Here is a 27,479-nt window from a genome sequence, read left to right on the forward strand (position 1 = left end):
CTTCCTGACTCCAGGTCCAGTATTCTATCTACTATGCTACTCTTCCCCTCCCCCCATATATACACATATGTTTGTATGTATATATATGTGTATGTGTATATGTATCCAACTACTTTATTCTTGTGTATGTGTATTCTTCAATAAATGCTAAAAATAAAATAAATAAATAAATTACTATTTTGAAATGCATATAATAGAATATGATTTATATAATACTTTCAGGCTAACAAAGGACTTTCCTCACAAGTATATGACATATTCATTATATTCAGTTATTATATTCAGTTTAAAGATGAGGAACCAGAGGCTGATGAAAGTTTTCTGACTTTCTTAGCATCACAGTGAGAACATGAAAGCTCCAGGGGTTTAAAGCCAGGTTTTCGGATTCTGAGTCTAGTGACATTTTCACAATAATGCCTTGCCTCTATTCTATCTGGTCCCACTTATATATAGGATGCAAATAGCCATGAGGCAAAGTGCAAAGTAAACAAATGCCCCCTTTGTGACCTTCGGCAAGTTAGTTACTCCTTCTGGATTTCATTTTCCTGGCTGGACTAGATGACCTCAGAAGTCCTTAATAGCTCTAAATCCATGGTCTTAGGATTTTTTTAAATCAGCTATGATTTTATCAATGTAGGGAGTTCCTGGCAAAGAACTTCCTTTATCAATACCTTCTCTGCAACTGATCATTCATTATCATTGTTCTACAGTAGTTTGATAATTTCATTTTAGTGCTCTAAAGGCCTCGATGAGAGCAGCTAGGTGGCACAATGGATAGAGCACTGGCCCTGGAGTCAGGAGGACCTGGGTTCAAATCTGGCCTCAGACACATAACACTTACTAGCTGTGTGACTCTGGGCAAGTCACTTAACCCCAATTGCCTCACCAAAATAAATAAATAAATGAAGAGAAAGGCCTCAATGGCTACCCTTTGCTTACTAAGTAAAGCCTATGCTACACAGCCAACATGTCAGAGGCTAGACTTGAACCCAGGGCCTCCTAACTCAGAGGCCAGCTCAGTATCCAATATACCAGAGCTGCCATACAGAAGTGTATTGACTGGAGCCAATGACTGACCTATGCCTACTGACATCAGGGAGAAAGACACAGGTGAGGGATTGTCATTATGGCATCTTGAACCCCAGTGGAGATTGGAGAGAGATAAATGTTCCCAACAAGTGGATGGTGTTGAACCCATCAGGGTGTTCAATGGTTGCTTGACTGATGTAATTGCACTTTTGGTATTTCCATGCAGAAAGAGCCCTGGCCTAGGAATCAGGCTACCTGAACCAGGATGCTGCCTGAGCATTGTGACATTGAGGAAGGCCCTTCTGCTTGCTATGACCCCTTTTTTTTTATCTCTATAAAATGAGGGCCTAGGAGCAGCTAGGTGGCGCAGTGGATAGAGCACCGCCCCTGAAGTCAGGAGGACCTGAGTTCAAATCCGGCCTCAGACCAAACATTTGACACTAGCTGTGTGACCCTGGGCAAGTCACAACCCCATTTGCCTAAAAAAAAATAAGTAAAGAAGTAAATAAAATGAGGGCCTTCTAGTAAATGGCAGTCTGGTACAATAGGAAGATGATTGGCTGGATGGGGAATCAGAGGAACTGGGCTTGAATCCCAGGTATTAGCTAGCTGCCTCAGTGACTCTGTACAAGTCACTTCACTTCTTGGCTTTCCTCAGCCATAGGTCTTGGTGGCCTCTGAGGGCCCTTCCAGCTCTAAATCCTGTGACTCCAAGACATTGAGCCTGGGTGACTAAGAGAATGATGGTTTCATTAGCAGAAACAGGGAAGGCAGAGATGTCTGGTAGCCAGTTTGAAATCCAGGAGGGAATAGAAGGCAGGGAGGTGGTGGGCCAGGACCCCTATAAATACCCCAAATGTGACAACTTAGCCCAGGGCAGGGCAAAGTAGAATATCCACATCCCTGCTCTTACAACAGGGAAAATGAGGCTGTGAATCAGGAAATGGATTCCTTGGGGCCATGTGCTGAATTCATAACAGCACCAGGATTAATCACTTGAGTCATTATTTCCATTACTATAATGCGTTCTGAGAAGCACCTCGCTTCATCCAAAGTATGAAAGTGACTGCATCTGCTTAGGAATGGGGTAGGTCTGGAAACCATATTTCTCTGACCATTTGACTGGAATATATATCCTACTTGGATTTAAGAGGCTCTTCTGGTGTGTGTGTGTGTGTGTGTGTGTGGTGGTTTGTATTCATCTGGGAAACACGTGGATTTCCGTGTGCTTTCTGTCACATACTGGAATGCACATATCCATGTCTCCAAATGGACTGTACCTTGTGCACTTACAGATGTCTCTGGCATGTGGCTCATGGACATGCTTCTGGTGTCCCATGTGTGATTCATCAGTGTAGGTGTTTGTGCAGACAATGTGACTACAGCGATGCAGATGCTGGCTTCATATCATAATAACGTGTGGGGTTTTTTACTTAAAGGTAACAATTCTGACTCACTACCAATAACATGTGCACATGGAGCTTTCTTCCCAAGAGGGAGAATGAGTCATGCTGATGTAGTCATACTTCCCTCACCCAGTATCATTTCTGGCCAATGGTGTCTCTGTCAGAGTTTGTTAGGAATACAGGCTATGGAACTAAGCAGTTACGGCCTTGGCCTCCTTAGCACTATGCCCTTGTCACTTATTTGAATGAAGAGGCTACACAGCTCTTCCACTTATTATCCGTGTTACCTTGAGCAAGTTACTTTAATCCTCAGGTCCTCAGTTTTCTTACCTGTAAAGTAGGGGAGCAGATAGGTAGCACAGTAGATAGAGCGCTGGGCTTGGAATCAGGAAGAGCTGAGTTCAAATCCAGCCTCAGACTTCTTAGCTGTGTGGTCCTAAGACACTTAACCTTGTTTACCTCATCTGTGAAATCAACTGGAGAAGGAAATGGCAAACCACTCCAGTAACTTTGCCAAGAAAACCTCAAATGGGATTACAAAGAACAGACATTACTGAGATGACTGAACAAAAAATGAAGAAGACAGACCAGGTGCCTTTCAGTTCAAAGTCTATATTGCCATTTTATAAGATAAATGAATCAACAAATATTAATTAAACTCCTACTGTGTGCCAGGTGTTAGTGTTAGTGTGTTAGTCTCTGGGGATACAAAGAAAAGCAACACATTCCCTGTCCTCCCAGAGCTTCCAGTCTAGCCAGAGAAGACAACAGATTCAGCTATAAATACAAAATAGATTAAAACCGATGGGGGCGAACAGGGAAGAGGAACTAAAAAAGCAGGGAGATCAGGAAAAGATTCCTGTAGGAGATTGTGCTTGACTCGAGCCTTGAAGGAAACTGTGAATTCTGTGAGATGGAGGTAAGGATGGAATGCATTACGGAAATGCACAAATATACGGAGGCAAAAGATGGAGTTCTGTGTATGAGGAACAGTAGGAAGACCACTGCGACCAAGCCGTGGTGTATGCGGAGCCTAGAAGCACGAAGAAGATGAAGAATTAAGTGGGAAGCATTTATTATTAAACACCCGTCATGGGCCACATACTGTCCTAAGCATTGGGAATACGAAGACAAAAGTGAAAGCCCTGCACTCAAGTCGCTGATAGTTGATTAGTGTCTAGTCAATTGCAAGTCAGGTCATCATCTCGCTGATGTCATGGTCCTCTTCCAGAACGAAGGACAAACCACAATCTGTGAGTGATCTGAGCTTCCTGAATAAGGACCCAGGTGGCAAGTTCCAGTTGGGCATCTTAGCTCCTCCTCCCCTCTCCTCCCTCCCCCTCCTCTCTCCCTTCCTCTCACCGTCCCTTCCCCTCTCCTCCTCTCCCCTCCTCTCCTTTCCTCTCCTCTCCTCTCCCCTCCTCTCCCCTCCTCTCCCCTCCTCTTCTTTCCTCTCCTCTCCTCTCTTCTCTCCTCCTCTCCTCTCCTCTCCTCTCTTCTCCTCTCCTCACCTGCGGGTGTTCTGTCCAAAGGAAGGTAAATTTTGATGGCCAAAAGCAACCTAGTTAACTTGTTCTTTACTGGCTCTCAAAAAGCTAAGCCTTGGGGGCAGCTAAGTGGCTCATTGGTTAGAGCTCTGGCCTTGGAGTCAGGAGTATGTGAGTTCAAATCCAGTCTCAGACACATGACACTTACTAGCTGTGTGACCCTGGGCAAGTCACTTAACCCCAATTGCCTCACCAAAAAGCAAAAATAAAAACAAAAACTGAGCCTTGTACAAAAATATTTATAGCAGCTTTTTGTGGCGGCAAAGAATTGGAAATTGAGGGGATTGCGCATCAGCTGGGGAATGGCTGAACAAGCTGTGGTATATGAGTGTAATGGATTACTATTGTGTTGTAAGAAATGATGAGCAAACAGACTTCAGAAAAACATGGAAAGACTTATATGAACTGATATTGAGTGAAGTGAGCAGAACCAGGAGAATATTGTACACAGTAACAGCCACACTGTATGATGACTAACTTTGATAGACTTAGCTCTTCTTAGCAATGCAAGGATCTAAGACAGTCTTCAAAAGACTCATAATGGAAAATGCTGTCCACATCCAGCGAAAGAACTATGAAGTTTGAATGCAGATTGAAGCATATTATTTGCTCTCTCTCTCTCTCTCTCTCTCTCTCTCTCTCTCTCTCTCTCTCTCGTTCCTTCTTTCTCCTGATTTCTCCCATTGGTTCTAATTCTTCTTTATAACATGACTAATGTGGAGCAGCTAGGTGGTACAGTGGATAGATCACCAGCCCTGGAGTCAGGAGAACCTGACTTCAAATCCAGCCTCAGACACATAACACTCACTAGCTGTGTGACTCTGGGCAAGTCACTTAACCCCAATTGCCTAACCAACAACAACAAAAAAAAAGCATGACTAATGTGAAAATAGGTTTAATATGAATGTATATGTTGAGCCTATATCAATTTACACACCATCTTGGGGTGGAGGAGGGGAGAGATGGGAAGAAAATTTGGAACTCTAAATCTTATGGAAGTGAATGTTGAAAGCTAAAAATTAATAAACTTATTGAAAAAAAACACAAGCCTTAAACCAAATTCAGTCTGGATCTCATGGATTAGACAACAATAGGTCCCTGTCCAAGCACCACTTAATGGTTATTTTTTGGGCCCTCCTAGGTCAGAGTGAATGTAAATAGCAACTATTTCTCTGTTGGCCAGCAACCCTGAGGGTCTTCTCCTCCCAGTTTGATTTTTTTTTTTTATTATGAAAGGTGCCACCCCTTGACTCACTTCTTAAAGAGGCCTATTCATTGAATGGGCTTTACCTCACTCAAAGTGAGAACTTGAAAAGACCTTAGCTTGAAAGGACTAGGGTCTTCTGCTGCATCCTGGGCCATCTCCAGTCATCCTGATAGATATCTGGCCACTGGACCCAGATGGCTCTGGAGGAGAAAGTGAGGCTGGTGACTTTGTACAGCCCTCTCTCACTCAAATCAAAGTCAATTGCAAGTCGTCATCATCGCCCTGATATCATGGTCCTCTTAGGGAACAAAGAACAAAACCACACAAATAGCTGTCAGATAGGTAGAGAAATAAATGAAGGAAGGAAGGAAGGAATAAATGAATAGATAGATAAATGGATGAATGAATGAATAAATAGATAGATGGAATAAATGAATAGATAGATCTTTCTAAAACAAAACATTCAAAGCAGAATGTAAGGTATAAGGAACAAACTTGGTCCCAAAGAATAGATATGAGAAGACATTGCCCCCCTCCCCAAATCCTTTGCAAAGGTGGAGGTCTATAAATATAGAACATTGCATGTGATATCATTTTTTTTTAATTTACTGATTAGTTTTGTGGAATTTTTTCTCTCTTTAAAAAAAAAAACCTTGGTTATAAGGTATGGCTGTCTGGGAAGGAAGATGGGAAGGGATAAAGGAAGCATCTAGGGGATGTAAAAACAAAAGATTTCAATAAAAATCCATTATTTCAAAAAAATAAATGTGTCTGAAGTCAGACTATTAACTGGTGTCAGGGCCAAGAGTCAAGGCCACTTCTCCTGACTATGAAACAGCATCCTTTCCATTCTGTCCCCCAGCTATGAAAGGAACCGTGAAGTGTGAGAGATTAGAACATATGGCTGCTTTTGCTATCAGTGTTGGTGCTGTTCATATCTTTAATTGTCTGTGTATATGAGCAACATGCTCGGGTTGGTGGATGTGTGAGACTCTCATTATGTACCTCAGAACCCATTGATGCACCATTTCTTTCCCCAACAGAGTGGCGACAAGGAAGTGGGGCTAGGATGATCCTACAAGATGAAGACATCACCACCAAGATCGAGAATGATTGGAAGAGACTCAACACATTGGCCCATTACCAGGTAAGGAGGAGGGGGAGGTCAGGTGAGCCTAAGAAGCTCCAGGCTGTAACCTATCATGATGTCCAGGATAGATCAGGCATTATACAGCTAGCAGCACCTCTCCTGGCCTCGAGAATCAGGCCCTTAATTCCATTTGCTGGTACTCTTAGTGCCAACGGGGGTGCCCTCATAGAACCCAAGAATCAGGCTCTCAGGCTCCCTGCTGAGAGTGAATTGGGAGCCCTTAAAAAGGGACTAAGGCTAGGAGTCAATCAGACTGGATCGGGAGATTTTTAGGCAGAAGTGGCTATCTGCATTGGAGTACAGTAACAAAAGATGTTACAGCAGGTACCAGTCTTAGATGGCATGAGCAGTGAATAGCAAATATAATGATGCTGATGGCTCAGCATCTCTCTCTCTCTCTCTTTCTGAAAATCCAGGATTCTCTCTTAGAAAGGGTAAATCTCAGCAGTTCCTAAAACCCCAGAGCTCTGAATTAAGAATTCTGATTTCATCAGACATAGATTTAAAGCTGAAAGGAACATTAGAGGGCTTCTAGTCTGGTCCACCCAGAGAGATTTGAATGACCATCCAAGGTCACAGTAAATGGAAGAGGCTGTGACTCCAGATCCAGCACATCGTTCAGTATGTCAGAAGCACAATGACCTTTGAGCTCACGTAGCCTGATCCTCTCATTGGACATAGGCAGGAACTGACTGAGGTCCTACAGATGGTGAGTAGCAGAGCTGGACCTCAGGCCAGATCTTCTGAGTCCAAGGTCTAGCACTCTTTCAGATTATTCCATGTTGCTTCCAAAATCCATTGTTGTCCATTGCCCAGAGGGTAATAATTTGAGAGAGGCAGTGAGGTAGAGTAGAAAGAGAAGTGGTTTTGAGTCTGAGAACCAGGGCTCCAATCCAGCTCTTCTAACTACTACCTGTGTGACCTGGGGCAAGTCCCTAGGCCTCTGTCATCTCATTTGTAAAATGAAGGAGAGAGGCAGCTAGGTGGCCATGTGAACAGAGTGCTGAGCCTGGAGTCAGGAAGACTCATCTTTGTGACTTCAAATCTGGACTCAGCCACTTACTGGGTACGTGACCCTGGGCCAGTCACTTAACTCTGTTGGCCTCAGTTTCCTCATCTGTAAAATGAGCTGGAGAAGGAAATGGCAAACCACTCCAGTATCTTTGCCAAGTTAACCCCAAATGGGGTCACAGAGAGTCATCCATTACTGAAAAATGACTGAACAAAACAAAGGCAGTGGAGGGTTTACATCAGAACTGTGACCCTGGGGCAACTAGGTGGTGCAGTGGATACAGAGCTGGCCCTGGAGTCACAAGGACCCGAGTTCAAACTCTGCATCAGACACATAACACTCACTAGCTGTGTGACTCTGGACAAGTCACTTAACCCCGATTGCCTCACCAAAAGGGAAAAAAAAAACAAACCGTGACCCTGATCCTCCACAATGCAGTGAAAAGAAAAATACCCATTTCCTAAAGTCCCTCCCAGTTCTATTTTCTGTGATCCCATTCAACTGAGTTTCCTGGTGGGGCTGACATTCCCATGCCTGCCTCATCAGACACCTTTCTTCTCTAGGTACCAGATGGCTCAGTAGTGGCTTTAGTCTCCAAGCAAGTCACAGCCTACAATGCAGTGAATAACTCCACTGTTTCCAGGACGTCCGCAAGCAAATACGGTAAGGGCCCATCATCCTCGGGTGGTGAGGCTGCTGCCCTGCGCAGGGGTTGTCATGAAGACAGCACTGCTGCAACCTGAGTGGCAGATCCAAGCTGAGCTGTTCAGTCTGGTTACCGGGGAGCAAGAGCATAATTACAGGGTACAGCTCCTGACTCCTACAGGGAGGCGGAGACCTAGCAGAGACTTCCATCCAAGAGAACCGAGTGATTATGGGCAATGCCAGACAAAGAGGGCAAATGCTATGGAGGGGCAGGGGAGGAGTGAGGAGGAGAAAGGCCAGTGGGGGAATTTGGGAGAAGATCAGAACCCTCTACTTTTTGTTCAGGAATACAGGTAATTGTTCTTGAGGCATTCATGAGCTGGTCAGAGATTCTGAGCATAGAGAAATTAAACTTGAAAAGTCTTAAGAAGCATCAAATGAGAAAAATATACAACCTGCATGGGTATAGAGTAGGAGAAAGATGTGGGTCTGAATCCTGGCTCAGCCTGGCTATGTGATCTTAAGCAAGTCAGTCAATCAGTCAGCCAACATGCATTTCTTGAGTTCTTACCATGTGCCAAGGAAGCGCTGGGGATATAAAAACCAGACAAAAGCTCATGTTCTAATGGAGGAGACAACATGAAAATAACTATATATGATATATAATAACTGTCTGTGTAACATATACAATAACTGCCAGTAGCTTCCTTGCCTCATGTCATGAGTTTCCAATAATGCAAAATGTGTATGCAGTGATGTATATGAAAGTATTTTGCAATGAAAAAGCATGATTAAATGCAGCTGTTGCTCTTATTGTTGCTGTGTTGAAGGCTAAGGGGGCCCCAAATAAAGGAGTAGAGTGAATATGAGCAAATTGTTTTAATCTAAGGAACCTAAGGGAGTGAATTTCAAATCAGGCCTTGAAGTAGGTGAAGAACAGGAGATGCTAAAGAGACAGATGGAGGGAAGGTTCTGAACAAACACAGAGGTGGTCTTCAAGAAATATTTCATAAATGCTCATAATGGTTTTTTGTTTGTTTGTTTGTTTTGGCAATGGGGTTAAGTGACTTGCCCAGGGTCACACAGCTAGTAAGTATTATGTGTCTGAGGTCCTCCTAAATCCAGGACTCTAACCACTGCACCACCTAGCTGCCCCCTCGCTATGTTTAAAGCTCTGTGCTAGGTACCATGGTGAGAAAGGACTAAAGAGATAAGAAGGATATGGTCCTTGGCCTTAAAGGACTTGGGGTAGCTAGGTGGTGCTGTGGATAGAGCACTGGGCCTGGAGTCAGGAGGATGCATCTTTCTGAGTTCAAATCCAGCCTCAGACACTTACTCGCTGTGTGACCCTGGGCACATCACTTAACCTTGTTTGCCTCAGTTTCCAAGGAAATAGCAAACCATTCCAGTGTCTTTGCTGAGAAAACCCAAAATGGCGTCACAAAAAGTTGGACAAGACTGAAAGGATGGAAGAAGAAAAACAGCAATTAAGGGACAATAAGATGTGCCAAAACGACAATGAGGAAGAATAGTGATGAATGCAAAGAGGCAGTGCCCAGGGCTGTAAAGGTCACAGCAGGTTGTACCCCCAGGATTTCTAGCAGATTCTCTGCAACAGTAGAGTTAGCACACTAGAGAGAAACAAATGATGACACTGGAGAGGAGGAGCTGGGAAGACTCACGAGTTTGAGATGTTTCCGTTGGCAGAAAACATGATCCGGTACACGGGGAGCCCCGACAGCCTCCGTTCCCGCACACCCATGATCACGCCTGACCTGGAAAGCGGGGTCAAGGTGTGGCACCTCGTGAAGAATCACGAGCACGGGGACCAGAAGGAGGGTGACCGGGGAAGCAAGATGGTGTCTGAAATCTACCTAACCCGGCTACTGGCCACCAAGGTAGGGGGGCCGGGGTGTGGCTGGGGGGGCCCAAAGAGCCTGTCTACTCGCTGTGATGAGATCTCTGTAACCCTGTATCTCTGGCCAAACGTGCACACGTGTGCACGCGCATGCACACACACACACACACACACACACACACACACACACACACACACACACACACCCCTCCTATATATCCTTCAGCTTTGCCCTGGAAAAGCAAATGACAGTCAGTCTCAGATATCCCTATTAGGGCAAATTTTTTCCTCTCCCTTACTTGTGATCACAGGCAAGTCGTTTCACATCCACAAACCTCAGTTTCCTCATCTACAAAAATCATATGTGAAGACCTGCAGTTCGGTGGCAAGAGTCCTGGGTCTGGAGTCAGGCCCTTCTCCTTACTGCCTGTGTGACCTTGGACCAGTCACTTAACTTCCCCTGTCCTTGCTTTCACAATCTCTAAAATGAAGAGGTTTGGTTAGATGATTTCTGAGGTTCATTTCAGCTCTAAATCTGTGCTCCCTTGACCCAGCTGGCACTGCACTGTTGTAAGTAAAGTACTCTGTAAACCTCTACATCGCAATGGAAATGTGAGTTGTCGTTATTATTGGCCTTGGCCCGGTTTTCCTATTGGACTGGATTAACTTAATCCAGGTTCTATGGGCCCATTCTTCACTCCTTCTCTCCTGGGGCTGACTCTGCACTCCCTTGTTCTACAGACTAGCTGCTAATATCACGGAATGAAAAAACAACAACAACGAAAAACCCCTGACAACTATTCATTAGCATGTGTGAATAATGCCCAAATTAAACTAGCAGATTGTGTTTGTCTGTTCTGACCAAGCGAGTTGTTCATTAGCATTTGCGAGAAATACTTGAATAACACCCACCAAAGGGTGATAAACCAATTCCATGGTGGGTCCAGGGAGATTCACTTATGTCCAAACACCAGTGTTCTAGAACCATCCAGATGCAGCCTGTGAAGACAGGCCCCAAGGATGAGGTGTCCTGAGTCCTCCAAAGGGACGTGAAGAGAGACATCAGGAGAGGGTCCAAGCCATGATTTTGCCCCAATATTCTAGGACTGATGCTCCAATGCTTGCTCCCTCCATCTATCTGTCTGCTCAGCTTGGTTGTTGGTTCTTCCTCAAAGCTCCCTGCATCGAGTCATGTTGAGCTTTGTTTCTCCTCTCTTCCCCTCTCCCCACCCATCCCAACAGGGCACTCTGCAGAAGTTTGTGGATGACCTCTTCGAGACCATCTTCAGCACTGCCCACAGGGGATCTGCCCTGCCCCTTGCAATCAAGTACATGTTTGATTTCCTGGATGAGCAGGCAGACAAGCATGGCATTCATGATCCCCATGTCCGGCACACCTGGAAGAGCAACTGGTGAGTGAACAGGAAAGCCTGGGAAGGTTGCTCACCTCACTGTGAATCAGATCCCCGACAGTGCCAGCCAGACAGGCTGCAGGCCGGCTCCACTGTTTTCATCTTTGCGGGAAGGTCTGCCTTTAAGAGGGCCACTTACTCTCTGTGGCCTTTTTCTGCTCTTTGCTCTCACATCATCAATCATTTATCCATTTCTTCATTTCCTAAATGCCTACCTGTAATAATCCTCAACTGTCCATCCAAGAATTTACTTTCTTCCTTTCCTTCAAATCCTATCTTCAAAGAGAAGTCTGTTAGTTACCTTAAGGTCTTTAAAGACACCCAGACAGACTTAGACCCGAGCAACACTCCGTATCTCTCCATTACCTGGCCCTTTCTTTCCTTTGAAAAGATGTCAACCCTTCCTTGGGTCTGTGCACTATCCTTGTATCAGATTCAGACTCTGAGGGCATGTGACTGACTGTATAATGCATACCATACCACACTTCCCATAAGGCTATTATAATTCAGGAAATGCTTAAGATGAAGAACAGAGATGGTGGATATTTGAAACTAGCTCAGGCAAACATAGTAAAATCTACTCCAAGGGTTCTTGCACCTACTTCCAGAAGTTTTATTTGTTCCCCAGAAGATGACTTCATGGCTTTACATCACAGAGACCATGAGAGGAGAAAATTTGAAGCAGATGATAACAGTCTAGAGAGATCAAGGAGAACGAACAAAAAAGCCATTAGATACTATACGTAGAAGGACATTGGTATTCTTCAAGGGTGTGCTTTTAGTGGGGGGGGGGCAGTATAGCCAGGGAGAAAATGGAAGTCAACCATTTTTAAGAAGTTCAGCATTGAAAGGAAGGATGGGGGAAACAAAGGTACCAGGATCAAGCCATGACCTTTCTAAGGTAAGGAAAACTCAGTTCATGTTTATAGACAGAAGGGAAGGATCCAGTGGTGAAGCAGTGATTGAAGACATACTTTGTCAATACCTGGTACAGTATAAATGTTTGCTAAATAAATGAATGATGCTAGAGAGAAGAGGCATGATCAAGGGATCAAGACCCTAAAAGAGGTGGAAAAGGACAGGGCGGAGAATATAGGTGGCTCTTTGGGCAAGGTAGAGGAGAGAAATACATTCTGAAACGAAGGTGATATAAAAACAACAAGATATCAATAACAGCCTCTAAAAGGGGGAGGGGGAAAGGTACTAGTATTGCTTTACATGTAAATTATGTAATCCTTTAAAAAAACTTTTTTTCTCTTCTGCCTTAATACTTGTTCCTTTTCTTTAATTGTCAGCCATAATGAATGGCCCCCTAAATTCCCTCCCTGCCCCCACATAGATGTGAATGAAAACTTTACACTCTCCCTGCGAGTTTTATGAGATTGGTGCCAGTATTTGGGGGAGAGGAGGAGCTTTACTTGTACGCTAATTTAATACCAGTTCAAATAAAAGTGCATGTGCTAAAAAAAAAAAGCCTCTAAAAGAAAAAATAGAGGTGACAGGGTTAAATATTAGAACAGAGGAGTAACTTCTCTTCCTTTGAGTGGAAGGATGAGAGGATGCATGTAGAGACAAATACTTTGAGGTGAAAAACATGTAGAAGAGTGGAAGGGATAGAAGAAAGAGCTTGAGTGAGATAAACTTAATATTCTCTGTAAAAGCAAAGGTAAGATGATCACCTTGTCCCCCAAACCCCACCCCACCCCCAGGAGAAAAGGCAGAGGTGAGTGTGAGAGAAGAGTGATGGAATTGGGAGCATGAGAAAAGTGGAGATTATTGGGAGTGGCTGCTATGGGAATCAATAAGAAATGAGCAAAGAATTGCCAAGCAACAACAGGGGTCCTGCTGAGGTCATGTATCGTGAGTTTTTGTGGTATGAGTCACAATTCCCCAAATTTTTCCAGTAATGCTCTGATGGCCAGGATATTGAGTGAAGAAAAAGAGATCAGTCGGTGATTTTTTTGTAGTTCAAAGAGGCCTAGATGGTACTCAGACATGGAAAAGTTGATGAGGAGGAGGACGTAGATAGGGAATACCAAGTTCAGCATCTCAGCAGTGAGGAAGTGCTGATGATAAGTAAAAAGATTCAGGATATGGCCATACTGCTGTACCATGGAGAAAGGGGTCTACTGCCTTAAGGAAGGCTAAGAGCCATGAGGTCAAACTGTTCAATGGCCATCAACTTAATTTTTTTTAAGTATATGAGGAGGGCAGGAAATGGGATAGCAAGGAAATTCCTAAGCCAGATGCTGAAGTCAAAGAGTAAGGTGGAAGTGAGTATTAGAAGACCATAGGCTATGGAGAGGGTAGTGTAATTAAGTGTCATTGAACGGCAAATAAGAGTCATTGGCATAATGGTGGTAAATTAATAGGTCTGAATACGGCACTAGGAAGGCAGTAGCAGATGAAAAAGTGGGGTTGGAACTAGCCTAGGGTTAAGAAGAACTGTGAGCCCTGGGACCTGCAGGAAGGGGACAGGGAAGCAAGATGGCATTTGAAATCTACCCAGTCCAGCTACTGGCCACTGAAGGGTGCCCCTGAGATAAGCAGAAGATCACATCTTCTCTCAAAGAAGGGAAAAAAGTCAGAGAAGTTAGAGGCAATACAGGAGAAGGCAGCGTAGTCATGGTGCAAGCTGGAAAATTCCAGGTTTGAATTAAGGCGATTAGATGAAGAACATGTTGAGAATTAGTGGAGCTGACCCACACACGACCAGAGGTCAAGGCACGGTGGGCAGGATAAATTAAGGGGTATGCTTGGGAAGAGTGAAGAAGGGGAAGAGTAGAGCTGTATTACAATGGAAGTGCAGTGGAGTGGGGGTAGCACAAGAGGAGGGGTTCTGATAGGAGCATCAGGTATGGACTGTAGGGATAAGGGAGGCAGATACGGTTGGAAGACTAGAGGAAGATGCATGCTTCAGTCAGGGGCAAGAGGGAAGCATTATTCCTAGAGGAAGCTAGAAGGCAGAAGAGAGGGGTGGTTAGATAGGACAGAAACCGAAACATATGCCTGCAAAAAATCCCCCTACAGAGTCCTGGTGAGGCTCCCACATATGGCTGTGGAATCTTCCCATAGTGAGCTGAGACTCCCTGATCAAGGAAGCCCAGTACTGCCACGATCCCTCCCTTTCATGGTGCTGCTTGGTGGTGTTCATTGTATCCAACTTTTTGTGACCCCATCTGGGGTTTTCTTGGCAAAGATACTGGAGTGATTTGCCGTTTCTTTCTCTGGCTCATTTGACAGATGAGGAAACTGAGGCAAACAGAGGTTAAGTGACTTGCCCAGGGTCACAGAGATAGCAAGTGTCTAAGGCTGGATTTGAACTCAGGTCTTCCGGATTTCAGGAGCAGTACTCTATCCACTGCCCTATCCAGCTACTCATTAGGTCTATACATCTTCTCTTTCTTCTGTTCATACATAGTTTTGTAATAGTTGGCATGATCCTTATAGAGTCCCTTAAAGGCTTCTCTAAAACCTCTGGCATAGCCTTTTAAAAACTGGATTTACTGTTTCTTTTCTTGCTGGAAACCTTTTTACACATTTGCCATTTCCCTGGGTCTATCTCTTGGCATGGCTATGTCTAAGTCATCCCAGGCTGCTGTCTTTCCCACCTCCCCCCGATGGTCCTTCTTAGATATCTGAAGACCTGCGAGATTGATGCAGGCTCTGCTGAGTTCTGAGAAGCAATGGATCAGAGCATAGGAAGAGCTGATCTGGGAGTCAGGAAGACCTAGGTTCCAGTTCTCTTTCTGATGCATCCTGACCCAAGGGAAGTCACTTAACCTCTAACTGCCCCCAAGCCAGGCTCTAAAATTGTAGATTGCAGAGAAGGGACCCAATCTGCATGGTAAATATAAGAAAGTTTCCTCATCTGGAAATTACCTTTACCAAGGGAATCCCAAGCTCATCCCTACACCAGCAGGTAAAAGCCTACGTTCCAGGTTCTGTATTTTATGTTCTGAGTTCTAGGCCTGTGAAGAAAATGTTTTGTAACTCAAATGGCATGGTATAAATGTGATTTTTTTCTTTATTACTATCCCCTTTTCTTTATTTCTCTTCTTAGTGTCCTTTTAACTATTTTGCTTGCTGAAATCTATTTAAATGACACATGCCAAAAATGTTTCACTGTACTCAGACCAAATCAGTGTTTAATTCAGTTCAGTAAAACAAGCAAGTATTAAGGGCCTACTATATGCCTAACACTATGCTAGGTGCCAGAGATAGAGAAGACAGAAATGAAAAATTCCTTGCTCTCAAGGGCATTCTACCAGGATTCTATTTTGTCTCTGTTTTCTTTTGTTTTGTTTTGTTTTTTGGCTAGGCAATGGGGTTAAGTGACTTGCCCAGGGTCACACAGCTAGTAAGTGTTATGTGTCTGAGGCTGGCTTTGAACTCAGGTCCTCCTGAATCCAGAGCTGGTGCTCTATCCACTGCGCCACCCAGCTGCCCCTCTATTTTGCCTCTGACAGAAGCACCAAGCAAAACAGTGAGAAGAGAGTGTGGCTGCGGAGTCTAACCACCACCATCAGAAGTAAGGGATATAATCCAACTGAGCATTCCTAACTTACCTCAATAGCCCATTATGGATTGCTTCTAGAATTCAGCTTGGCATAGTCTGCGTTAAGAAAAACCCAGACTCAAATCTGAACTCTGGTGCATACGTAGGGTGACCTTGGCCTAGACACTTTCCTCTTAATATCCTAGGCAGCTCTCTTACGACAAGCAGAGTACTGGCAGACCTTCGTGCGTGTAGGGGGAGTGTCCTCACCAGGAACTCACCATACCTATCAGATCGTAGGTCTGGACCAAAACAATGACTCAATCATTCAAAGCTTCTTCTAAGCTTTTTGGAACCTATTCATATTTTCATCCTATACCCATTGTTAGGATAAGCTCAATTTTAGGCACGCTTTAATAGATGGCAAGGGGAGTTTCTGATAATAGCCTAGTCTTTGGGAATAGGGAAAATTCCCACAAAGAATATCAGTAGTCCAGATTGAGGCCCCAGAGAGTGCACAGGGTGACACCACACCTTCCAGGGTGAGAATGTTTGAGCTACCTATTCAAAAAGACCCTTTCTCAGATTACTCATTGTCCTGGGTTGAAGGGTGGTAGAGAGGGGTGTAGGGAGGGCAAAGCAGTCTGGGAATTATGATGTCTGTGTATTGGCAGAATTAATTTCCTCTGATTGAAAAGAGATCCTTTTTTTTATTCCTCTCTCAACCCTATAACTCACCCCCTCGCCCTACTCCCCCTTTCACATCCCCCTACTTTTTTTCCTTTTAAATAAACCTCCTGCTCATTTAGTCTGAGTGGCTGCAATCAGGCAGAGATTAGTGCCTCCAGTAATGTTAATAATATGCTAATGTTTCATTAGGCAGGGGCCTCTGGTGCTGCTAGCTAGTACCCTTTTTTGATTTGGCTGTCAGCAAAACTGGTTAAAAAGAAGGGAGGCAGGAAATAGCACCACCAGCCCTCCACACAACCACACAATCACCCCTCACCCACCTGTGCAGCAAATAGCCAGATACCAGGGTCACCAGCTCTTCTCAGATGTGCTTTGGGAAGCATCTCCAATAGGAGAAATTGAGAGAAAGGGAATTGTACCCATTCGTAGTCCAGAACCATTCTCCTCCACAAATCCCGCTGTTGTCTTCTTCTGTAATAGGATGAGTGTGGTGCCTGACCCATGGTAAGCTTTCTTAATAAATACTCGTGGATTTGGCTTGATGAAGAAGACAGTGATGTCTTAGTGATGAGCCATCAAGGGGAAATTCTGAATGATCTGACACCCAACTATGACTGTGAAAGCTTTCAGATATTTTCCATGATTCACAAACATTTTCATGGCCTACCAGGTTCGCTGTCACTTCCATTCCTGAACTTTCCTCTCTCAATGGTTGCCTGCTCAGAATGGGTATATTTGAATGCCACAATGCCCAGGCCCCTACCGGCCAGATACTAGGCATTGCACAAATATTTAGTACCATAGACATAGAATTTTACAGTTGGAAGGTACCTCAGAGAAGCTTGTTGATTGATTGATAATCCCATTTTGGTGTTGTTTTTATCTTATTTCACTGCATCTATAGCATTTGTTATGTGTGTGCCGAGTGTTGTACAGGCTGCTGAGAAATACAAAAGAGAAGAGACGTATTGCACTTGTCGAGTTGAATTGAATTCACAGAGTTTAAGTTCTAAGACCAAACACGTAAAAAGATTGGAGCTATTACCAACGGTGAAAATAACAACCTAGACAACAAGGCAGAGGAAAAAAAACACATCTAAAACCAGTATAGAGTCCTGCTGTGGATACAGTGAATTTTCCCAGACCTAAGGCCTCAGGACTTTTATCATCTATCAATGGCAGCCCTACAATACTAAAGGAAGTAACTTTACTATGGCAGAGGGAGAAAAGGAAGGAAGAGAAAAGCAGGTAGAGAGATGCATATGGAGTCCTCCCAGCTTTCTCCCCTGGCCTTCTGAGGCCAGGGGGCACATAAAAAAGGACTAAACATTTACTTCATGCAGGGAAAGCTTTCTCAGGGTGCCTTCTTGAGCAACCAGAAACTGCCTTGTCTGTCTTAGATGCAGTGAAATTTCTTCCCAAGAGCTATTTGGATCTTTTGGAAAGGAATTCAGACATGCATGGGAATTCAGTCATACTGCAGCATCATTGGGGGATTTATCCACCACTCATTCAGTGAACATTTATTAAGCCCTTAAGACACGTCAAGCACCACACCACGTCTTAGGGATAGGGATAAACAGGAACCAGTTCCTGTCTTCAATGCACTCACATTCTATCAGGCAAACGACATGTATACACATAGTCATTGCCAAATATATACAAAGTAATAGGGTGAGGGATACAACCAGAAATCAGAAAAACTCAGAAAGGCCTCAGCTAGAAGATGATACTTGAGCTGAATCTTGAAGAAGACTATAAATGGGATTTTAAGAGATGAGAGTGAGAAGAGAATACATTCCAAGCATGGGGGACAGCCTGCACAAAGATATGAAGACAGGAGATGAAATATCACGTATGAGAAATATAAGATGAGGTCCATGCCTTTGGCAAGCTTATGGTCTATTGGAGGAAACAGTATATACACATGTTAATATATGTGTGTATGTATATGTATGTGTATATATGTATATGTGTGTATATATGCATATATGTGTATAATATATACACATATACATAATATATATGATGGCAGAGGTCATCTGATGTTGAACACTGGGTTTAAAGTCAGAGGATTTGGGTTCAAATCATGGTTCTGAAAAAATGGGTTGCTAGGAAGATAGGTTATTTTTCAACTTGAGATCTTCAGACAAAGGCCAGATGACTTTTTGTTGGGATGTGGTTAAAGACATTTTTGGTCAGGTAGAATTTGGACAAGATAGCTTCTTAGATCTTTCCTAATTCAATGCAGCATGCATTGTGTGATGCTGTGATTGTCTAAGAGTTCGAAGAAGAGAGAAATCAGAGATGGGGGTCACAGATGGTGGCCAAAACATACTGTGATCTTCAACCATCCTACAAGCATCCATTAAGTGCCTACTATGTGTCAGGCACTGGGCTAGGTACCGGGTATAGAAGGAAGCACTCGCTACTGCTCAAAAGGAACCTGCATTCTTCTTAGAGCATTTTCTATTCCTCATCCAGGCTATCTATTGGTTTATCATTTCAGTGGTGTCCTACTCTTCATGAACTTCCTTCTAACCCCTAATACTCAGCCCATTGATCAAATGTTGAGATGACCTTAAAGTACAGGATGAGTTGATTATGAGGTGAACCCTCACAAAAGTCTCTTAAATACACACAAAAGAGAAGTCCCTCTATACTCTGAGCCCTGTCTTGGCCTTGTATACACACATTTTCCCAGACACCCACCACACATACACACACACAAAAGGGCTGCTCCATGGGCCCTACTAGGAAATGCTGTATCTATCATCTTCTCTCCCTACTAGACTTTATTAAAGATGAGTGTCAGGGAAAATGTATTCGATTCTGAGGAGTGTAAGATGGAAGTGATGGGACACCCACCCACCCTCTGGTAGATCATTGAAGGAGACGGGGGGAAGGAAGGGGAATCAGGAGAGTCTCCCCTCTTCTCAACCTCGCCATCTTGTCTGTTCTTCCATTCCAGGGCTAACAGTCATCCCTGTCCCCTTCCTTCTTCTCTCCTCACAGTTTGCCATTGAGGTTCTGGGTCAACATGATCAAGAACCCTCAGTTTGTATTTGACATCCACAAGAACAGCATCACTGACGCCTGCCTCTCTGTGGTGGCTCAGACCTTCATGGATTCCTGTTCCACATCTGAGCATCGCCTGGGCAAGGACTCCCCATCCAACAAATTGCTGTATGCCAAGGACATCCCCAGCTACAAGAACTGGGTAGAGAGGTGAGTACTGGGAATGGAGAGATCAAAGTCAGAATGCTTCTTTAGAAACATTCCATTTCACTAGGTCAGGGATCCTCAAGAGCCCTACTGCAAACCAGTAGCTGTAATTTCCATGAGGCTTTAAGGCTGGCAAAGTATTTTACAAATATGATCTCATTTGATCTTCACAACAACCCTGGGGGATAGGTGCTATCGTTATCCCCATTTTACAGGTGAGGAAACTGAGGCTGAAGGCCATTATGTGACTTGTCCGAGGTCCCACAGCTAATCAGTGTCTGAGGCCAGATTTGAACTCAGGTCTTCCTGAATCCGGGTCCAGTGCTTTATCCACAGTGCACTCCCAGAGTCTCTCTAGAATTTCAAGCTGAGGAATGAGGAGGGAAAGGTAGCCAGAAACAACATGGGGACACTCCCCCAAGTTCAGTGATTAAAATGCTTGTGTAAAGTACAGAAAGAGAGACGACGGTTGTATAATCTTTCATCAGCACACATGCTCCTATTCTGCCCCATCTGGATTGTGAGGCTTCAAATAATTTGAGGCTGTCTCCCTCAGATTGCTCAGAGAGATACAAGCCTTCATATCGTTTTGTGCTCCAGTTTTGTTAAACTTTAGGATAGTTTTCTTAACCACTTTGAACCAATCCTTGATTGTGATAATCATAGTATATTGACCACTGAAGCACTGACCTCGACTCTGGGTCATTTTTCAGTAGTACTTTGTAGTGACCCATCCTCGCTCTAACACTCAGCTCCACGTTGTAACATCTATGCAACAGCTGCCTTTACTCCCCCACTCCCACCCTGCCCCATGGGCTTGTAGAATAGGGCATTGCCTACTACAAGGCCAAGATCTGTATGAGAACTGAGCCTTTGACCTCAGACTTTGGACCACCACTTGCCAAACATCTGCTAGAACCTGTCCTCGTTAATTTAATCCTTGCAACAACCCTATGAAATAGAATTGGGCCAGAGCTGTAGCTATCATGTGTGTGCTTTGGGAAAGCTTCACATAATGTACCCTCAAATCAACTTCTAAAGACAAATGCCATTGCCCAAGGTGGAGGGCTGAGATTGATGTCTAGAGGCAATAAAGAGACTGATATAAAACAATAGGGTAGGAGAAAGGAGAACCTGAGGGGGAGGGGGGAACACCTGGCAGCTTCCTAGTTTGACTAATCATTCTTACAGGGCCAGCTACTTCGACCTTTTGAAGGTTCATAAATGATGTCAGAGTACTCTATATTTTGACATACTGGGGCAAATCTCTGATCAGACCCCACCTTTATCATCCACTGGGTGGAACATTTTACAATGGAGGAAATTCATGAATGCAGAGGCCCAGGGACTTGCCCAGGGTGACAAAGGGCACATAGAGTCCAGATTCAGGTTCTCCCAAATCCCAGTCCGGTGTTGCTGGTAGTGGCTTTTTTCTCCTATCTTTGAATTTTGGCTCCTCTTCCTTCTCTCTGGGGATGTCTAAGCACTAGCGGAAATCATGATGGGGAATCTTAAATCTAGTACTTTTTTCAAAAGCAAATATGTGGAATGGGAAATATAGATTCAAATTTTTATTCAGCCATTTATTATCTTGTGACGTCAATGTCATTTAACCCTCTTAGACCTCAGTTGTCTCAAAATAAGAAGGTCAGACTAGATGAGCTTAAAAGTCCCTAAATCTATGATCCTGTGTCCTAAAATGGAAACAAAAAATGCGCCCTTACTTTTCCCCTGAAGGAGACACACTCCTTTCTCTGTACATATTCCTGGGAACCAGCTCCCATTTTTAGAAAGGGAAGAATGATATATGGGGAAAGAGCAAAGCTTGCCTACTGTTACCCCAAAATCCAGCAGTGCAACTAATCCTGCAGGGACCTGGTCCTAGTCCCCAGGACCAAGGACCTCCCTTCATGGTACAGTTCTACAAAAAGACTTGCGATTCCTCCTCCCCTTTTTTTCTCCAACTCTTGCTATCCTTACCACCACTCCCTCTCCTCTGATGTGTGTGTGATAAGCATTAAGTCATGTCTCTCTGGGAGAGAGCATTTTTTGCAGCTGCTTCTTTTGTCCCTCCTGTCAGATTGTGTCTGAGACACTCTCTAAGCTCTCAACCCCCTTCACCCAGACAGTAGACTCATTCTTCTGAGAATGGGCTCTGCAGCACAGTCTGCTCTCTGACTGGTAAAAAGAGATGGGGCCATAGAGGTGGATGGCACCAGGGACCCACACATACACATCAAGGCAGCAGAGCTTCAGACACAGACAGGAATTAAAGGAGTGAAGTCAATGGAATTTTGTTGGTCGGTCCTTCCTTCCTTCCTTCCTTCTTTCCTTCCTTCCTTCCTTCTTCCCACCCTTCCTCTCTCCTCTTCTCTCCTCTCTCTCTCTCTCTCTCTCTCTCTCTCTCTCTCTCTCTCTCTCTCTCTCTCTCTCTCTCTCTCTCTCTCTCTCTCTCTCTTTCTCCCTTTCCCTCCCTCTTTAATTCTTTTTCTGTCTCCCTCCCTCTCTCTTTCTGTCATGTCTTTCTCCTGTCTCTCTCTGTCTTTCTCTCTGTCTCTCTGTCATTGTCTCTCTATCTCTCTGTCTCTTTGTTTCTGTCTGTCTGTCTGTCTGTCTGTCTCTCTCTCTCTCTCTCTCTCTCTCTCTCTCTCTCTCTCTCTCTCTCTCTCTCTCTCTCTCTCCCTCCCTCCTCTCACTCCCTCCCTCCCCTTCAGTGATCTACCAGAGGGTAGAAACATTTAGGAAACATCTGCACAAAGGACCCTTCCCCCTTAACACAGCCAGTTTGTCAGAGGTGTCGCCGTCACACGTGCCCACACTGGGTTAATGGCCTCCCTTCTGCTTGGTGTAAAATGAGATTTCTCTCACGCAGCTGCTGCAGGTCACGAGCAACCCTGGTCCACTTGGTTATTTTTAGGAGTGGTTTGACGGTTTCCATTTCTTACACCACTAGTTTCTTAGCAACCAATGGAACTCACCAGAATGCCACCTTTTCCCTTGCTTGAGGCCCCAAATCCTTTTCTTGTCTCCTCTGGGCACTTCTGATGCCAGGGGATGGAGAAGGAACTGAAGACCAGCAAGGGGAGAGCTGGTAATTGATTCCCCAGACGCATCCCTGCCATTTGGGGATAATGAATCCATTCAACTTTCAGTCCCTGAAGGTAGCTGGCTATCTGGCTAATCTGTGTTGGGAAACTGAGGCACAGGAAGCCATGATTACTTTAGACTCACACAGCAAGTCCAGATCAAGCCTGAGGCTCTAAATGACAACTTCTCAGCACCCCTGAGTCCCTGGCAGCTGCTATTTCAGAGACATCAGTCTAAAAAGTAATTGACTTCCGAATGTCAACTCCTTGAGGTGTGACCTTGGACAAGTCACTTCTTCTTGGGCTTTATTTTCCTCATTTATAAAATGAGAGGGTTGGACTTGACTCCTGAGGTCCCTTCAAGCTTTAGAGCTGTGATCCCATGATACTTGAAAGATGTCCACCATACCTAAAACTCTCCCTCTTCCCCTCCGACTACCAACCTCCCTCACTTCCTTTAAGCTCCAACTAAAATCCCAATTCTACAAGAAGCCTCCCAAATCTACAAATTCTGCAAGAAGCCTTCCCTCACCCCTCTGAAGTCCAGTACTTTCCCATTTAATTATTTCCCATTTATCTCTGACATAGCTTGCTTTGTTTGCATATTGTCTCTTCTATTAGATTGTAAACTCCTTGAGGGCAGGGACTGTCTTTTGCCTCTTTTTACAATCTCAGAGCTTAGCACAGCACCTGGCACATAGTAGGCACTTAATAAATATTTATTTATTGGTTGATTAATAGCTAGCGTTTGGCATACGTACACATTTTACAGGTTTACTTGAGGAAAAAAAATATTCTGTGTGTGTGTGTGTGTGTGTGTGTGTGTGTGTGTGTGTGTGTGTGTGTGAGTTTATGTTATGTTTTGCCCTTCCTTTCATGATAGGGAACTGAGTGCTAGTCATTTCCCATGGGTCTGTGCCAGCCAAGAAATGGACCCACCAGAGTTTATCCTGTCTTACTCTCTCTTTGAAATCGGTAGGGAATAAATGGGTTTAACTACCATCTTACCCTGTAGACCAGAGGCTAATGCACCGAAGTTGGCTGATTCTACCCCAAAACACAATGAGTTTAGTCTTCTAGAGGATCTTCATCTGCTCATCTGCCCTGTGCCTGATTCAAAGTCTTTTTTTTCTTTTTTATTAATTTATTTTAATTTATCAACAATCACTTCCATATGCTTTTGAGTTTAAAAATTTTCCAGTCTTTTTGATAGCGGCTCACTGCAGCCCCATGCCATTACTACTGCTTGTGGGCTTTGGCTTCTTCCTTTTGTCCAAAACCTTAAGGACTTCACCAACTCCATCCCTTCCCTCCTATCTTCCTAATTCCAACTCTTATCCTCCTCCTAGAAGTACTATTTAGAATTCTAAATTTACTTGGCAGATTGTTTAACCTTACTGAATCCCTTAGGATTTCTCTTTCTTGTTTACCTTTTTATGCTTCTCTTGATTCTTATATTTGAAAGTCAAATTTTCTATTCAGCTCTGGTCTTTTCATCAGGAATGCTTGAAATTCCCCTATTTCATTGAATGTATATTTTTCCCCTAAAGAATTGTACTCAGTTTTGCTGGGTAGGTGATTCTTTGCTATGATCCTAACTTCTTTGCCCTCCAGAATATCATATTCCAAACCCTCTGGTTCTTTAATGTAAAAGCTGCTAAATCTTGTGTTATCCTGACTGTAGCTCCACAGTATTTAAATGGTTTCTTTCTGACTGCTGTATTTTCTTCTTTATCTGGGAGTTCTAGAATTTGGCTACAATTTTGGCTCGATAATTTTGGCTATAGTTGGCTCAAAATTTTATTTTGAGATCTCTTTCAGGAGGTAATCTGTGGATTCTTTAAATGTCTACTTTACCCTCTGATTCTAGGATATCAGGGCAGTTTTCCTTGATAATTTTTTGAACGATGATATGTGGCAGATTGTAAGGCAACTAGGTAGTATATTATTAGAGCATTGAACTTGGAGTTAAGAAGACTTTAGTTTAAATACAACTTCAGACAATGATTAACCATATGGGTTCTTCATCTGTAAAATGGGGATAATACTAGCACCTCCTTCCCAGGATTACTGTAAGGATCAAATGATATCTTATTATCTGTAAGGTACTTTTCAAACTTTAAAGAAATCCCTAAATGCCTGAAAACTGCCATTTTTTTCTGATTTCTAGTAAGATAAATTGAGATAAAGTAATATATAATTGTGAATTATTATAGATATAGAGAGCTAGAAGGGACCTCTGAGGCCATCTATTCCAACCCTTCATTTCGTAGATGGAGAATCTGAAGCAAATGGAGATTAGATGATATGCCCAACATGTCAAAGACTGTAGGCAGCAAAGGGGAGATCTGCAGCCATGGGCTCCCACTCCCAACTCAGTGCTCCCTCCCCCATTCCCACACTGTCTTCTCCCCTAGCCAGTCATCACAATAGCAAGTCAGACACAACTGAAATGACTGAACAACAACATCTCAGGAAACATCGGTCTACTCCAGCTCTAATATTCTGTGATTCTGTCCAAGAATCACAGCTTAACCTCTCCAATAGAGGAAGCAGTGAGAAGACCACCTTCTAGGAAGAGAGCTAGGTTATTTTAGATCAAACCCCATTCATTTCACAACAGCTTTATGAGAGAGAGAGAAGCTGCCTTAGAATAGTGGATAGAGAGCTCCAAGGCTCAAGCCCCACCTTGGACATCTACTGGCTGTGTAACCCAGGGCAAATTGCTTTATCCCTCAGTTCTAAGGCAACCCTCCAAGGACTACCCTACATTGAGAAAAGAAGTTTCCTCCCCCAGGAATTCTCTATCACAATGAGAACACAGGTATCATCTGTATCTCCTAGCCTGTAATGGAGGAGTTATCCTCTCTATTCCACACAAAAAGAAAGTAGGACCAAGGAAGATCCCCAGTGTCACCCGTTAGCCCAGGTACTCATAGTAACCAATGCCCAGAGAGTCCACAGATGTCCAAAATGGTATTTACAGTAGAAAGAGCTCTGGACCTAGACTTGGGCTCAAATCCTACCCCTTAGCCTTACTGCCTATGTGACCTTGGGTAATTCACTTAATCTATCTGTGCCCTAGTTTGCTTATCTGTACAATTATTAGACTGGGTAGTTTTGATTTAGATTTAGAACTGGAAGGAACCTCAGATTCAATTAGCGTGTGCATGCATGTGCACGTATACACATACACACACACACACACACACACACACATACATACATACATGCACCCTCATTTTACAGATGAGAAAACAAGCCCAGGGAGGTTGTGACTTGCCCAAGATCACACAGATTGTAAGGGTCAGCAATGGGATTTGAACTCAGAGCCTTTGATTCTAGACTTAATGTTCTTCTCATTATGCCATACTGCCTCCCATAATACAAATAGGAGTTGGAGGGTCAAGAGGTGGGCATGGGAGTGGGGGGTCAGGGAAGGGAGGGGAGCTCATACCCAAACCCAGTATGAACAGGTGTTGTGCAGAAATGGCTAAAGGAAAGTCCAGATCACAGCAGAATCATCCAAACAGACCGCACTGTATTGGGTAAGAAGGTGCAACCCCGTGTGGTCTTTCTGTTGACTAGAGTCTGCTGGGGAAAGTCTGGGAAGGATTGCCACCTTGCCCCACTCCTCTGTCTTTGGGCCATGGGTGCATCCAGTTAAATCTCATAGAAGCAGCCTTTCTGGGAACCAGCTCATTGGCATGCAGGGATCTCCCAGGAGGAAATTAGAGTAGAGGGGCTGGGTCTGACCTTTCCCTTCCTAGCTGCATAGCCAGCTGACTGAGAACACTTGTTTGAAGTTCATTAACAGGGCTTAATTGCATTCTTCACAATCAATAAGCTGTCTCTGTACAGGAGCCCAGCACAAAAGGCTACCACAGCAAGAGCTGAAAAGGAGGCAATTGTGCACACAGCAGAGAGAGCTTCACAGCGGGGTCCCTTTATCAGGCTTGAGTGGTGCAGGCAAGGGTGTGGGCGATGCGGAGGACACTGCGGGCAGGGGACGAAGGATCAAGGTTGGACCAGCTCTGCCTGGCAGGGCACAGCAGCGGCCCCCGAGAGGCAGGATCCCCAGGAAACTGGCAAACGGGGGCTGGAGACGGAGACTCAATCCCCTTCCCGACCGCCCTTCCAATTATCCCTCCAAGTGCAGCCCAAGGAGGTTGGACTGTGCAAGGATATTGAGCTTCATTTGTGAGAGGATCACAGAATTTAGAGCTGGGAGGGACCCTGGAGGTCATCCTGTCCAGCCCCTTCATTTTACAGATGAAGGAATTAATAAATCAAGTGACTTGGCAAAGGTCATAGAGGTCATAAATAGCAGCACCCAGATTCATACCCATGCCCTCTCACCACAAATTCAGAGGCCCTTGGCCCTTACAGAGCCAAGGTCACAGATGTTACTGCCACAAGGACCAGCTGGGCTAAGCCTCTTCCAGGATCACAGACCAAACCCTTAATCCTATCTCTTGATGATAATGAAAGATACGTGAGAGGTTATAGATAACTTCACACAAACCCATTCCCACCACAAGAAAAACGTGTTCCTAAACAAAAGACAGGACAGCCCTCCTCTGCTCATAAAAGAAAAAAGTTTCCTTTTTTTAAGAAGTAATTTTAGAGAAAATCATTAGGGATTTTAATCATACTGATAGATAAGGCCTTACACGATAGATTAGAGAGGCTGCCCAAGATTTCTTGTTTCATT

The 27,479-nt window shown here is 44.1% G+C and overlaps 1 protein-coding gene across 1 annotated transcript in view; it reads left to right on the forward strand.

Moving 5' to 3' along the window:
- Positions 1-27,479, forward strand: part of PLXNA4 (plexin A4) — a 677,812-nt gene that overhangs the window by 634,783 nt on the left and 15,550 nt on the right. The window contains 5 exon segments of the mRNA XM_021002332.2: positions 6,233-6,336; positions 7,915-8,014; positions 9,704-9,894; positions 11,097-11,266; positions 19,470-19,682. Of these exon segments, the coding sequence (XP_020857991.1) occupies positions 6,233-6,336; positions 7,915-8,014; positions 9,704-9,894; positions 11,097-11,266; positions 19,470-19,682 (778 nt within the window).

The sequence above is a fragment of the Phascolarctos cinereus genome, unplaced genomic scaffold, assembly GCF_003287225.1.
Source record: "Phascolarctos cinereus isolate Bilbo 61053 unplaced genomic scaffold, phaCin_HiC Scaffold_1;HRSCAF=81, whole genome shotgun sequence".
NCBI lineage: Eukaryota > Metazoa > Chordata > Mammalia > Diprotodontia > Phascolarctidae > Phascolarctos > Phascolarctos cinereus.